Source organism: Ricinus communis, chromosome 7, assembly GCF_019578655.1.
Source record: "Ricinus communis isolate WT05 ecotype wild-type chromosome 7, ASM1957865v1, whole genome shotgun sequence".
Taxonomy (NCBI): Eukaryota; Viridiplantae; Streptophyta; class Magnoliopsida; order Malpighiales; family Euphorbiaceae; genus Ricinus; species Ricinus communis.
This window is the reverse complement of record NC_063262.1, coordinates 22,143,953-22,159,757: the sequence shown is the minus strand read 5'-3', so window position 1 is coordinate 22,159,757 and position 15,805 is coordinate 22,143,953. Positions and strand designations below refer to the sequence as shown.

Below are 15,805 nucleotides of genomic sequence, written 5' to 3'. Positions count from 1 at the left end.
CTCTTTTCTTCAAATGATATGTCTAGCTGAAGATGTATATTATTGTAACAAATCAAAGTTTTATTTTTTTAATTCATTTTTTAATGATTATATAGCTAACATCTTTTATCTTATTTGGGTATTGATAAATTTAAAAAAAATATAAAAATTGGATTGAGATCCTCTCATATTTAAGTTGAACATGACCTATCATGTTAACAATAACTTAAGAGGATTATAATTTTAAGAAATTTTGATCCACATTTCACAACATAAAGAGTCAACTACTATATGAGTATGTTAATTGAAGGGCTTAGATGCCCTACTTTTTGTTTTTTGGGTACAAAAGAAAGGGTCTCAAAGGACAAAAGAAAACATGAAGGTCAAATCTTAGAATTTAGGGCATAATTAAGGGCTATTAGTATCATTATTCCTTCCTCCATAAGCACCGTAACCATTAGACTTCACTTCATCTTCTCTCATTCTTCAACTCAGTTTCAGTTGAGGTCACTTTGATCTTTTTATCAAATGGACGCGCTCTTCGATACAATTAACGTCAAAGACCTCCTTTCCACCGGAGACTTAACGGACCCAACCTCACCACTCTCCGCACCGGATCTCCGACTCTTAAAAGCACGCCTTGAATCTCATTCTCTCCAAATAAAATCCAGAATCCAATCTTATCTGCTTTCCCATTACACCGACTTCTCCTCTCTCTTCTCTCTCTGCACCGACGCCGTTTTGCAGACCAATGCAATAAATGAGAAGCTCACCGGTCTTGTGAATTTGGTGTCTGACTCGAAGATTGATGTTGAAATTAGAGAAATTGTTGAGGAAGAGAGTGAGAAAATGAGAGAGTTGAAGGTAAAGAGGGAATTGTTGGAGTTAGTGAAAGGTATTGTTGGAATTAGTCAGAGATTAAGAGGTGTTGAGGATGATTTGAAGAATGGAAGGTTGAAATTTGCCGCTGAGGAAGTTAGGGTTTTGAAAATTATTTTGAGAATTGGTGATAATGTGGATGATGAGAAGGAACCGGTAGTGTATGGATTGTTAAGGAAAGAATGGCTTGATTGCTTTGAAAAGGTAAACAGTAGTAATATATTATTGGATTGTCTTTAAGCCTCTGTTTGGTTGCTGTGGAAGTTTGTACAGTATTCTTTTTATTCATTACGTATGTAACTGGATACTGTAGCTTAGTTGAGGCAAAAAATTTGTAAGGAATTTAGTTAGTTAACTTCAATTTGAAATTCTATCGTGGTTTATTTTGTGAACAAAGACCAGACAATCAAATGGGGCATTTTGTTTGAATTTACTGTGTTAGTGAATTGTGATTGATTGGTATATTTCTGATTTTTATTGCGTTTCAAAGTTTTTTTAGATGAATTGGATTTGAGTTTGTAGATTCAAGAGGTGCTCGTGAAGTTCATGGAAAATGCAGTGACGTTTGAGCCTGATTCTGGTGGAATTCGTGTCAAGTATCAGTTGAGCATTGATGGAATAATTGCTGGGCTTGACCTTCGTACTGTTTTGGAAGCACTGGAAGTAAGTATCCGTGTTATTTAATCTTCTGTTTTTGTGCGAAGATTGGCTTAGAACCCATCAGAAGTTGGTCCATTGATTCTAAAATTGAAAGCATTTAATTAGGGGAAAAAATTACAAGAAAGTACCTTTGCATGTGTTTGCTCCATTAGTAATTTTAAGTATTTATGGCAAACACCATTAGAATGCGCTGATGTGCCATCTTCCACTAGTTTAATGCATTGCTAAGGGTATGATAGGCTCCACTCTACAAATTTGTACTGAATTGAGAATTGAATATGTAAAGGGTTTAACCGTAATAAAGCCAGAAATGTTTGTTTGCAGAAGTACCATCATCTTCATTCCTCTTTGCCAATCCAGGAGAGACAGAGAGAAACCACCCTGTTTTAGGCTTTTTGCCCTATATCTGGCCTCAAAATTCTGCTATTCAATTTTTTTTTCAACATCTACAATCGTGTTTTCTGGGAGCTTGCATGAAAAGAGGAAGTAATTATGAGACAAGGTGTCGCTCAACTGGTGTCATTGCAATTCTTGCAATTCCAACCTCATCCACTGTCTATCATTTTTGACTAACAATAGATTTATTGATCCATATACTTTTCAAGATACCTAAGATAGAAATCAAATAACGAGATCCGAGATTTATTATTTATTCTTAATAATGAATAATGAGGAATAAAGATGAAAACAACATGGGGGAAAAGAAAGCAAAAACACATCCAGCAAATATCCAAATAGCTATTGCAATTAAGCTTCTTGATTTGTGAAGTGACTACACGATTTTGTTGTTTTTCATCAAAATTTCTTCTCTGAACAATCATCTTTTAGTTTCCTTACAAAGATTATATTGTTTATTGTTTCTAAGTTACAGATATAAGAATCACATTCTTCTGACTTGTTAACATAACACAAGCATTCTAGTTTATGCCTGAAGTTCTTGCTATGAAAGAGAGTTAATCATTTTATCAATATGCAGCACAATCTAGTTATTTTATTTTTAATTTATTAATGTTTATTTATTATTTTTAAATTTTATTTTTTCTCAATATGGACAAATTGCATGAATAAAACAATTAAAATTGATGAAAATGCCGTCATTATATTCCTAATGATGTATTCAATAAGTTTAAAATGCCACATTAGTGCCATGTCAGCAATTTCTAATAGTGCTATCCTTATGTACTTAATTTTGTAATGGAGCAAATATTGCACATTGATTTGTCACCAAAAAAAAGCATGCTTAAAAAACCATGAAATCCCAGAAGTTTTTTCTTTTTTTCTTTTTTATACTTTCCCCTTTAGTTAATTCTGTCATGATTGGATGACTGCATTTTTTGTTTAGACAACGCTAAAGAATTATTTCAATTCCTCAGTTTGTTTGGCCTTATAGCATGTATTTTATATGATGGATGCTTATATGGGATATCATTTGCTCTTGGAATATTTTCCTTATTGAAATACATTATATTGAAGCAATATGATGCATATTGATTCTAAGTTTCTATTAATTTTTACTCATTATTAGGGGCTATTGTAGGTGCTTGGCATTTTGGGTTATGGGCTTGCTAAAGTGGCTGACCAAATGTTCAAGTTTCTTATTATTCCTGCTGTAAATTCTAGATCATCTTTTTCATTCATAGAAGATTCTGAAAAAGTCTCAGAAGAAATGACTGAGGCAACATTGAAGATGGTACAGTCATTTGATGCGAAGGTAAAATTTCTTACTAACATTTTTCAAACCTGTCTCTGTTGAAAATTTCACTAGTTTCCCTTAAAATGAGAATGCCATATGTGTAGCTGTTATATGAAATGATGCATATACATATATGGCTTGTTTCAAAAAGCCTTTGCGTTTTTTCAAACCTGTCTCTGTTGAAAATTTCACTAGTTTCCCTTAAAATGAGATTGCCATATGTTTAGCTGTTATATGAAATGATGCATATACATATATGGCTTGTTTCAAAAAGCCTTTGTTCTACAAATATAGTACGTTGAATTTTGTTTATTAATAATCACATTACAAAGACATTGTCATATAGGTGGTGCAAAACTCTGCCATTAGACACCTTCACATTTTTGTTTACTAGGGACTGGGTATCTGTTAATTGCCACTTTGACATATACTTTTCTCTGTTTTTTAGATTGAAGTTGTGGATGGTGAGAGTATATATTCAGGGGTTGCTCGAGTGGTTAGGTTTATTTTCGAACGCATATGCTTCCAAAATGTTTCATGGATCCGATGTTTTGGAAGATTGACATGGCCCAGGATATCTGAGTTGATTATTGCTAACTTCCTCTCGAAGGTAATTTTATCCGACTGTTGAAACTTCAGCTACTTATATTGTTTAATATTTTCTTATTTGCTTGTTTGGAAGTTACAATGAAAGAAAGTATTTATTATTTGGTCAAGAGAGGGCTGCTTCCCTAACAGAAAACTAAGCAAAACACCTAGGATAGGACACCCCAATATATCCATCGTCAATCAGCTATATGTCGGACTTTAGATAATCACATGTGCCGCATAGGCTGTTATGGAAGCAAACTAAAGTTGTTCATTTATAAGGCACCTTAATTTTTTTATCGTTGTCCTACCATATAATGACTTTCAAGTAACTGCTTCATGCCCTTTCGATGCTTGAATAAACCTGGGATGTGTCTGTGGCCATAATGAATGCCACATGAAGGACTGCGAACTTGTATTTTTATGGAAGCACAAATATTTGCTTATAAAAATTAACTATTGCTAGTTTTTAAGCATGACAGATGCATGGGAAGCAATTTGATTGATTGAAAGAAGTTTGATGTTGGCAAAAAATAAGTTAGCTTTAGCACAATGATAACTTAACACCATTGCAGTTTATGGATTACTTATTCACCCCAAAATTGAAATCTTTAGATTATTGAATGTGCCCTTCAAATATCTAAGTAGTAAACCGTTCTATGCTTGAGTTGAGCCTTTGACTTCTAAAGACGCATTTTGATTAATGTTAATGATACATAAGGCATCCACAAGTTTAGTCGTCTCATATAAGATGCTATGGGACAAAAATTTATTCAATATATAATACCAGTTGTGCTACTGTGTATCTGTCGTGAATAAAAAGATTGGTGGTTTTACATCCTCAAATAGTTTTTTTCTTAAATTTTTCATTCCAGTTATTATGGTTATGCAAAGTTAGCTGAGATAGTGAAACGGTTGTCAGGTTGTAGATAATTATTTAGATTTTTCTTAATTTACTTTTCATATATCAATGTCGACTTGTTTACATTGACAGATTAAGATTTTGGAAGTGGCAAAAGAAACTTCTTTAGCTGTTAGTAATATGGATGAGAGTTAGAAGGGTTTTGATGATTTGCATTTCTTCTTGTAGCAATTGGAAAGCAATAACACTAAGCCTTGTGTCTCTTCATATTTGCTAACTATGGAAGTAGTGATAAACAAGTAGAAGGGTGTTCCTCATCTTGTTTCACATTGTAAAATACCCTCCCTGTAACCGTTATGATTTTTCTTTTAGATTTATTTAATTTTAATAACTTTGGTGTCTGGTAATTATATAGGTTACTAACTATGCAAGACACATTAATCGAGCAACTACTTTTATTTTCTTGAAAATATGAGTCCTCCTGACTTTAACTTTTAGCTTTGTATTTGGTTGATTACATCTTCTGGGAAATTGAATATGGGGGTACATTCTGATAGTAGAAACAGCCTGCATGTGCTTGAGCGCTAGTTTTATACTGATTTAGATTTGACAAACCATGAAGACATTTCCTGAATCCTTTTGCAATTTGAGGGGTAACCTCTTATGTGAAATGAGATTTTCCAAGGGAAAGTACCTGTCCCCACGGAGTTTTGAAGCAGGGATGAATGATCAATTTATGTGCTTGATTGCATTAGTGTTCTGTCCATTGTGCTTTTTATTTTTTTTGTTGATTATGCACAGGAATTGATGTTTGATTTCTCATCAAGCTACAAATTTATACTTTGTTTTGTGGAACAACACTTGCAACTTCCTCATATAATATAATATTATTACATTGGTCTTGTTTTGGTGATTAACTTGTTTGCTTAACTATTTGCTTCATATGATCTTGGGTGTTCTATTGCTGCATGTTCTTTGTTCCAGTTGATGCAACATGGTAGTTTGCAGCTATGGTTGAAAAAATGAGGGTATTCCTTTTGGTTTCAGGCTGTTCCTGAAGATGCTTCAAAACTCGCCGACTTTCAGAAGATCATCAAACACACATCTAAGTTTGAGGCTGATTTAAAAGAAATGAATTTCATTTCAACATCTGATAGCGCAGACCAAAAGTTGAGCAATTTTGCTGAAAATGTTGAGGTTCACTTTGCATCTAGGAAGAAAACAGAAATTTTGGCAAAAGCTAGGAATTTGCTTTTACAGTGCAACTTCACCATTCCAGAAGTGAGTTTTTAAAGACTCAGATGCTTATTTATGTAGATACCAATATTGTTGGTTAGCTTTTGAAAATGAATATCTCTACAGGAGTATACAAGAAAAGGTCTTCCACGGATGAATGCTGGAACTGCTGTGCATATTGTTGACTTGCTTTTTGTATCTGAGAAGTGTGTGGTGTCCAAAGCAGTTTTTCAACTCATGGAGCTCGTGCACAAGACACTTAAGGTAGTTGCCCAATGTAAAGTAGTTCAGACTTCTCGTCCTCTATTTTTTTTTCCCCTGTTGCTTTGAAAATTTAAATTACATTGTGTTTGGTTGAAATCCATAAAATTTATGTAATTCATTTGCAAATCTAAAGATTACGTGCTTTGAATGGAGTAAAAATTAATTTAGAATTCTACATAATTAAATTTGTACGGAATTGATTATAGCTAAACTAAATTCTAACAAAATAGGTAGAATTTCCAAATGAATTCCACATTAGTTTATAAATATATTTCATAACACCAAAATATCTCTTTTAACTTTATCACTTATATTTTACTTTTTTTCATGTCTTTTTTTTTTTTTTTCAAATAAAATGAATTCCTTAATTGATTTCAACTAAACATAGCATTAATGAATTACTTTAAATTTTTTGGCATGTTACTGCTATCATTGGAGTGAGGCAAAATGACTCTTTTGCAAGTCTTCTGTGTTCCTCACAGCTCCCTCTAGCTGTATTCATTGAGTTGCTGATGTTTTGGTCATTATCCAAGCTTTCTTTAATTGCTTTATAAGGAGATGGAAAGATATTCAGCAGGATACTGTTAGTTCTGAGGAGAATGGGAGCGTGGTTTCCGTGTCAGCAGGATAGGTGACTTTGAGGCATTTTTCCAGGGTTTTGTGCAAATACTGGTTAAAATTTTTGAGGAAGAATATTCATAAACTGAACATTGAAAGAAGCCCGCAATGTGCTCTTTGTACTGGATGGAGTTTTCTTGTTTTGCTTTACTTTTTCACTTTAAATCTTGCATGTCCATGAAGTGATATGATATGTCAAACTGCAACAAAGATTAACAAATTAGTTAAATGTAGGAGGTGTCACCCCATAATTGAGTTCTGAATAGAGCAGGTGGAATCTCGTATCCATAAAGAGGTTCCATATGATCAACCTTATCCATGCTCTCCTCCTTTTGTGGTCGAATGCATTATGCTCATCATTTTCTCTCCTGTTATGCTCTAGATTTTGAGGAGGTGCCGTGACTGCATTTTAACTGATCTCATCTTTGTGTAAATAGTTCTAATTGCATACTTTATTCAAAATGTACAAGGATACTATTATGCAGTTCTGTTGTATGTCCATCCAAATTGTAAATGACTAGAGAAATTTCCTTTTATGATAGGGTGAAAGGCCGACCATTAAGGCCCCAAACCAACACCTGAAGTATGTTTTACTTATGCTAGATGGCAATTGGTGCAGGATGTTTGTTTCTCATCTACAAGAGTTGCACTAGAATTCTATCATGCTGCAAGGGATGCTATACTACTATACGAGGCTGTTATTCCTGTCAAGGTTAGTGCACGAGAAGTTAGTTCCATAAGATGAAATTTTTTTCTGCCAAATCCTGTGTTATTGTCTTGAGGGGCCTATCTTGAACTCTGCACTATTGGCAAAAAATAATGAGGCATTCCAGAGGGATCATTATAAAAGCATGGATTCTTAGTGGATAAAAGGTCAATCTGGCTCCAAGGGTATTAAATTATGCTCGACATATATAAGGTTTTTGAGGCACCGATACAGTACAAGGGCTTTACGTTATGGGGACTAGGAAGTAGCTGTTGTATGGGCTGATGCGAACGATTTGATATGGAAAATACATATTATGCAAGCGACATGTATCAGTTGAAGGAGAATTTTTTTGAAAATCTTGAAATTTAAAGGTCAAAAGGAAAAATTAATATTGTTTATAGCCAACTAAAAAGTCATATAAAAAATATTAAGATTTAGGAAATTAAAAAAAAAAAGAGAAAATGGAAGAAACAAATATAAATTTGGACTGTAAGCAAAAGAGATGTATAGATAGATAGGGTGGCCACAGTTCATGACTGCCGATTCCAGTTCAGGAACCGGCCGTTCATGGTTTTATGGCCCTTGGAACTGGCTGGTTCACGGTTTCGGTTCCAACATAGTGAAAAAGAATTAATTAGCTTGAACTTAATTTTCTTACAAAAATAAGTTGCCTACCTATCCTCTTGTAGCATAGAGGAATCAAAATCTACATAGTCCTCTTACCTTTTTTTAGAAAAACTAATGTACCCCATTACCTTTTTAATTTAATCACTACTTAGTCCGGAAGTTGAAGTTCCTTTGGTTGTGAGGTCGAATAATTCTTCATTTCCTTCCTTCACAAATTCTTGGTCCCTTAATGCCGCTTTAGACCAAGCGTTACTACATGTAGATTGTGTATCATCCAATATTTCATCCCACAAGAAAAGCTTGTTCCACAACAACTGTTGAGATTGGACTTGCTAAAATTTCTTTAGCAATTTGTGATAGGATAGGAAAAGTATTATGGTGTCTGACTCCACTCAGGGACTGGACAGTTCTTACCTGTTTTGCTATCACCAAACTCAAATGTAGTTGTTAGATAAATGTCAAGTTCAGGAGATGAACTGGGTGATCCCTTAGGTCTTTTGTCTTAGCATCAAGTCACAATCACCCATACTAATTTTATTTGGTTCACTTTGCACTTGACTAGTAGTAGAAGTAGAAATATTGGTAGATGGTAATTCATAAATAATATTAAATTTCATAAATAAGTCAACTACTATTTTTCTAACTTCATTAACTATTCTATTAACATCACTCCCTTAGAAACATTTAGCTGCTTATTATGTTCCTCCATCTTCTCGTGTTTCTGAAGGACATACTTCTATTTTTATTGTCTGCTTTGGATTGTTGAGATTTATGATTGATTGGTTTCTTATTGCATATCTGTTTTGCTATGAAGATTTAGATGTTGGACTCTTAATCTGTTTATATTCATTGTTATGTTAGTAATTTTCATTTTGACTTCTGAAGCTAGAAAGGCAGCTTGATGGCATTAACCAGGCTGCTGTTCTCATGCACAATGATTGTCTCTATCTGTCTCAAGAGATACAAGGACTAGCATTTGAGGTATGCATGGATAGATTACATGCTTGTAATGATGAATCTATAGATTTTACTGCGTAAGCTATTTAGTTGTGTGTGTATTCTGGGTGTGCTCTGTTCTTAGTACAATGCCCATTTACTAATGTTTTGAAGTGACATTTAAGCAACAAAACATTCATGTTTAAGATAGAAGTAAAAAGGAATCTTGAATTTTAGTCTAGCTGAAATCTAACTGATGGCTTGCCTTTGAATTGTGATGTTTTAGTATAGGTCAGACTTCCCAGGTTGTATCAAGGAACATGCAGTTTTTGTTGATTTGGCTCCTCGTTATCATGTAATGGCATGGGAAATACTTCATAAACAAATCCAACTTGTCATTTTCAATTTAAAAGAGGTACAGTTTCAGATATGCCATCAATCAGCACGAATATGACATTTTTAGAACTTTTGAAGGTTGCTAGACTGTATGAACTGACAATGTGCGCTCTCTTAATCCTCTAAAATTGTTTTTATTAGGCCATAGATGGTGCTGATGGCTTTCAGAATACGCATCAGATGCAACAATTTGAATCTGCAAAGTTTAGTATAGATCAGGTTAGTATCTTTTGTGGCACTTCTTTCCTTCTCTTGTAATTTCTTTATTTTACTGTATGAGATAGAGCTAAACCTATTTTACTGTAATTTCTTTATTTTACTGTATGAGATAGAGCTAAACCTATTTTTCTCTTTTGGTATCAGGTTGTCTTTATTCTTGAAAAAGTACATATAATATGGGAGCCACTCTTGCTGCCCTCTATTTACAAGAAAAGCATGTGTATGGTTTTGGAGTCAGTTTTTTCTAGAATCATAAGTGACATACTCCTTCTAGATGATATGGCAGCCGATGAAACATTACAGGTATGATCTATAACTATGTCATAATCATATCATAATATATATATAAATGTGCGAAGGGGGGAAGGACAGACGGATTTACTAAAAAGACTTATTGATTGTTTACTTAATTGGATTAATCGGATCATTTATTCATTAATTTTATTAATAAAAAAAGCCTTATTGATTTAGTCTAACTCTAGAAGTCCAACTCTATTAGAATCTCAACATTGGTTATAAATAGAATTTTTAAACTATTAAAAGTATAACAAAGGTTTGATAATTATATATAAAAATAACATTAAGAAAATTTATTAGTTAAAAGATGGATCGTTTGAACTGAAGTTGTATATATGGGTTGACAAATTTATTTTTCACTATGAGACTATTTGGACAAAAAAGAAAATTCGTAGTGAATTTTTCAACACTTTCTCTCAAAGATTTCTTTAATCAAACCTTAAAATGGAAGAATTGTGGTTTTTTGATCATTTTCAATATTGAAAAGGAATCAAGATATAAAAGGAAAGTCACGTTAATTTTGTTAGAGCATTCTCAACGGAGCTCTTATATTTTAAAGAGCATAATAAAGAGCATCTTAAAGAATATTCAAATATAAAGAACAAAAGATTTTATTTAAGGCCAATACACTCTTTATATTTTATCCTTTACTTTGGCCTTTTGTTTGCCAAAAGCATTAATAGTTTTAGTTTTTCTCTTTTTATATTCTTTTTCTTCAATTTTTACAATAAAAAATAAGACTTACAAATATCAATTAATTAAATGCTAGAAACTTGTAATGCATTTATTAGACATAAAGTACAGAGTGGAGTTTGAAGTGTTATTTTATTGTATGACTCTTATGGTAATATGTTAAATTATAAATTGCAATTCATTAATTATAACATATATATAAGTGTGAAAGGGGAAAGACTAGCAGATTTACTAAATTGACCTTGTTGATTGTTTAGTTAATTAATTGGGTTAATTAGGTCATTTATTAATCAATTTTATTAAAAATAAAAATACTAATAACCTTATTAAGTATAAGTCTAATTCTAGAAGTCCAACTCTATTAGGATTTCAACATCTATATATTGGGTAATGAACATATTTAGGAATTCATAAATCCTACCACAAACGTCTAATCTATTTAGAAGTTTGTGTCAGACTCTAAAAAGAATATTTTTCCTGAATTAGCAGGAATCTAAAAACTATGATAAATTTATCTATTATTAAATTTAAAAAAGAGAATATTTTTATTAATAATAAATGGGTTCTTCTATTTACAAAGATCATATAAAATTTCACTTAATATTGAAAATGCTTATGCTTCTGTATTTGATAAGTTTTTATCTTAATTAAATCTAATAATTTAGTTAACGGATTTATAAATATAATACATGGTTCAATTTATTTTTTTAAGGAAAGAGTGGAATTTAGATCAACATTGTAGTCTAAGGACGGGTAAACTATTTTATGATTTTAAATTTTAACAATAATTACATTTTATTTTATCAGCAATAATAAATAACAAATTTTAGTTACTAAGTTATTATATATATATATATATATATATATATATATATCTTAGTTAAAAAATCTTATATATTAAATTTACTAATGAAATATTTTCTTAAAAAACAGGAATATAAGTTATTTAAAGTAATATTTCAGTTATATAAGAAAATTATGAAATATATTTATTGTCTCCAGTTAGATTTTAAACCAAAATAAAAATATAACGCCTATATTAAGATTATACTAATAGAAGAGTGCATTAATGTGTTCAATTATTAATTTTCATGTGCATTGCACATGCCTGAAAAATTATTTATTTATTTATTTATTTAATTTCGTAATGATAAATAATAAAATAGAACATTTGGATTTAAAACAACCATAATTAAAATTTATTTATTCAATAGTGCTATGAGCAATGTGTATCATCTAAAATAATGAATTATTAACTCACTATTAAGATTTAACAATAATTTTAAAGTAATTGACATGATTTTAACATAAAAGCTCTGTAAAATTTTCAAATAATTTGGATGGTTTTTTACATTTTAAAAATTCTTGAAAAATAAATTATCAAGTTTTCATTTAATTATAGTTATTCTGAACAGTAATAATGGCTTGGATGTATTTTAGATATCGTAACCTAAATATAACATTAGAATTAAAAAATTTAATTTATTAATTATTTAAAGTAAGAAAAGAAAAAAAATAGTTCATACTAGAAAGTGTTTACTAGTTATAACTATTGTAAATTGTATAATCATTTAACTATATTAATATGCTTTTACAATATTTGTGAACCTTGAATTTTCTTTAACAATATATTAAATTTTTTATTGACAGCTATATAAATAATCAGTATAAATTTCATAAGTCATAAATAGGTTCCTTTAAAGATGAATTTTACTGTAAAAAAAAGGATTGTCATTATCTTAACACTATAAACATTTATGAGGATAAAACTATATGTGTAATTTTATCTTTAAGTTATAACGAGTCAAATAATCAATATTCACGTGGAAAAAGTAGGCGTAATTGCCAAAAACCTATACTTGAAGTTCTTATAAATCCTATGTGCTTTTGATTTTTCTTTTTCAATTTAAGTAAAAGGAAATATAACAATTTGAGCAAAACTAACATCTGGCAAAGTTAGAACCTGGAAGTTGCTGATGTGACAAAAAGGCACAGTTTTGCCTTTTCTTTTCCTCTTTATCTTCTTCTCTTCTTCTTCTTCACCGTTTTGTCTTTCTATTGTTCTTCAAATTCAAATTATCACCCTCAAAACCAAATCTCACCATTACCAGTACCCATTAACATTACCACTTTTCAAATACGATCTTGATAGAGGCCCAATAGAATCTCTACATGCATCCTTAACACTAGAATCAAAATCTTTAGCATTGGAAGAATAAAATGGATCATAGAGAGTTGAGAAGCACAGGAAGTACTTCAGGTTGAATAGACCGAGTAATAGAGTGAAGGTCTTCAATGCGATCTGATAGTTGTCATGGCAGTAAGTTTAGAGAGAAATAAGGATTTTTTGCTTGAATATTACTATGGCTAAAAGGGTTGATAGAGAGGAAGGTCCTGAATTAGGTTGGTTTTGATTTTAGGATTTTGAAGATCTGGGTGCTTGTGTACTCATTGTTAAAATGAGTTAAGATGATTTTTTTTTTCTTTTTCTTTTTTTTTGCAGAGAAAAGGAAAGTTTGGATTTTAGAGAAAAATGGAAATGGATTTTAAAGAGAGCAAGGGCTGATTGTATTGACAGAAACATAGGTTAAGAAATGAAGAGATTTTGGAGTTCAAAAGAGAGAGAGAGGTGAGGATGGAGTAACAGGAAAGCTAAAATTATGAAGGAAGCTAGTAATGTAATGTTATTGCTGATTGTATTTGTGTTGAGAAAGGAGATGCCAGCCAACATGTGGATGGTCAAACTGAAAGGTGAGATTAAGACAGAGTGAGAGTGAGGGAAACAACAAAAGCTGGGTCTCTTTTTTTTAAATCAAATAAGCTTAAATGTGTTTTTTTTGTCATTATAAACAAAGTCATTGGAATGCTTGAAAGTGACGTTTGGTTTTGATAATGGTGAAGAAGAAGAGGAGAAGATTAAGAAAAATAATCGCAAATACCAGCGAAATTAGTAAATTTAGAAGAAGAGATGGGAGAGTAAAGGTTGTTGGTAGAGCAGAGGCTGCCATTATAGATTTTATGGTTGTCACTGTGGTGAAGAAGGAGAAGAAGACGAAGAAAAGAAATAAAAAAAGAAAGGCAAAATGATACCTTTTTTTATTTTAGAAAAAAAATTATTAAGTAATTTCCGGGTTCTAATTCCGGCGGATGTTAGATTTGATCAAAATGTCTTAGGTCTTAGAATTGAAAAGTCAAAAGCAGAGACTAGATTTGATAAAAAGCCTTCTGAAGTATCAGTGGTTTTAAAAGCTTATGTTTGGAGGATATCCAATTCACTTTTATTTTTCCAGCTTCAAAGATTGATCCATTTGATGATGGAAAGCTTAACTTCCTTGATGGAGTCCTTGATTGCTGTCAACCAAAAGGAGAAGTCAGAAGAGTATTCCAGATTCACTCTGGATGATTTTATACCATCTTTATGTAAAATCTGCAAACTTGCAGGTAGGGTCTTGGTCTGTTGCTTAAGCTTGCTGCTGGAAGTTTATAGATTAGCAGTTGATTTGTGGCCCAGTTTATGTTTCCTACTTAACTTTTTTCTCTTTGATTTCCAGAGCTACTGGACATGCCTTTGAAATCCATTACAACAGCTTGGGAAAGTGGAGAACTCCTCAGAGCTGGTTTTACAATGACACAGGTATATATAAATATCTGCAAAGTTTAACTGGCCTTTCTTAGATATATCTTATATTGTTCTTGGCTGTTTGCTAGCATTTGAAAGAATTACTTATGACCTGTCTATGACATGTATTTTAACTTCCTTTTTCTTGTTTTTGCTATTGTGATAGTCAAATATTCTTGTAATTCTAAGATGCTTCTGGTATGGGTTAAAAGAATTATTAGAATTTGTGGTGTTGTGTAATCAGGACGGAGTGGCAGTGGTGGGAGTGATAATTGTATGGATATTTGATCCCCATCTCCCCTCCCTTTTCTTTTCACTCACTTTACTCTAGACTCTCTAGATTAACGTACAACTTTTGGGGTAAAGCACTATGTAGTCAATGGAGGTAACATGTTACGTCTAACAGTTAACTTCTTATATAAAGGGTGGGGAGTTAATCAATGTTCTAGCTGGAACGTTCCTCCTTGTAAGTTGTGATGAGCTTAACCGATGTTGGAGTTTTATGATCTTGTCCTCCTAAGTGGTCTAAATAAGCTGCTGAAGATTGTGCTTGTATTGAGTGGAGGTTGCTGAATACCCAAAGAGATTTAACTCTTGGCTCAATAATAAACTTCTTTTTTTTGGTTATCTACAGCTTCAGTTGAGGGGTAAGAATAAAACTAAGTATGAGATCAAGCTTGTCAAATGCATTTGTGATTGCTGTTTAATGGGTTAAGACTCTGTTGTTTCACCTTCTTTAGTGTGCTTAGAAGCTCTTCAATTTTGCAGGTGAAAGATTTCATTAAGGCAATATATACAGATTCACCACTGCGGAAAGAATGCCTATGGAGGATAGAAAATGTCAGCTTGTAGAAGTTACACTTCTTTCTTTTTTTCTGAACTCCAACTGATATTAATGTCAAAGAGGTTAATGTGAGCAAAGACAAAAATGAACTGAAGAGATTACTGTCTGGGGACATGGGTAACTGAAGCGAAATCCCCCAGCATCAATTGCATTCTTAATCCAATCGAGAGCTAGATTTACGGATTTGTCACATATTTTGTAAAGCAACCTTCTTTTGTGAAACAAAGTCTTGTAGCAGGCTGTGAAGTGAAACACTGTATACTTGGTTTTTTTTTTTAAAGAAATTAAAGTTATATCTTTATTGGGAAAAGAGAAAAGGCTGATAACCATGTGTGTTTGTCATGGTAGATATTGGAACTGCAGATGCTATCAATTATCTGAAGTGGGTTTGTCATGAAATTTTGTAATTGCTGTGGACTTCTACTCTAAAGGGTGTATTGGATTAAGAAAATTAGGGACTTTCATGGAATTTAAATAGCTGTATTCAGTATTTGTTTTTAAAGATTTTGGTAAAGTCTATCTAAATTATGGGTGTTCGTTTATAATTTTTATAAAGTCTTATGACTTTTATAGACACTGTTTTCTACATATTTTGCATGACTTTTTATATGTTATGAATAAAAAAAATTTTAAAATTTTCCCTTTTATTTTAAAGATTCCAATAGATTTTTTTTAAAGCTAATTTT

General features: G+C 31.9%; 1 protein-coding gene across 3 annotated transcripts; it reads left to right on the top strand.

The window, feature by feature from the left end:
- Positions 1-436: 436 nt before the first annotated feature.
- Positions 437-15,594, top strand: LOC8265590 (centromere/kinetochore protein zw10 homolog). 3 transcript variants are annotated; one of them, XM_048376619.1, is made up of 14 exons: positions 438-1,062; positions 1,381-1,521; positions 3,056-3,229; positions 3,660-3,821; positions 5,709-5,942; positions 6,024-6,161; positions 7,399-7,491; positions 9,001-9,096; positions 9,338-9,466; positions 9,589-9,666; positions 9,811-9,969; positions 13,947-14,097; positions 14,208-14,290; positions 15,044-15,594. In XM_048376619.1, exons 1-14 carry the CDS (start codon positions 508-510, stop codon positions 15,125-15,127), a joined length of 2,277 nt encoding a protein of 758 aa, XP_048232576.1. In that variant the 5' UTR covers positions 438-507; the 3' UTR covers positions 15,128-15,594. The 3 variants fall into 3 exon arrangements, 2 of the variants coding, with proteins under 2 accessions (XP_015580723.2, XP_048232576.1); XR_007216626.1 differs by lacking the exons at positions 14,208-14,290; positions 15,044-15,594 and adding an exon at positions 13,160-13,407 and having other exon boundaries at positions 437-1,062; positions 13,947-14,075; XM_015725237.2 differs by lacking the exons at positions 14,208-14,290; positions 15,044-15,594 and having other exon boundaries at positions 437-1,062; positions 13,160-14,075.
- Positions 15,595-15,805: the final 211 nt, after the last annotated feature.

Bases quoted from the DNA above. Each gene is read 5' to 3' on its own strand.
- LOC8265590 (XM_048376619.1), top strand. From the start codon at position 508: ATGGACGCGCTCTTCGATACAATTAACGTCAAAGACCTCCTTTCCACC. The intron at 1,522-3,055 runs GTAAGTATCCGT...GGGCTATTGTAG, and splicing joins CTGTTTTGGAAGCACTGGAA to GTGCTTGGCATTTTGGGTTA. The intron at 9,097-9,337 runs GTATGCATGGAT...GTGATGTTTTAG, and splicing joins TACAAGGACTAGCATTTGAG to TATAGGTCAGACTTCCCAGG.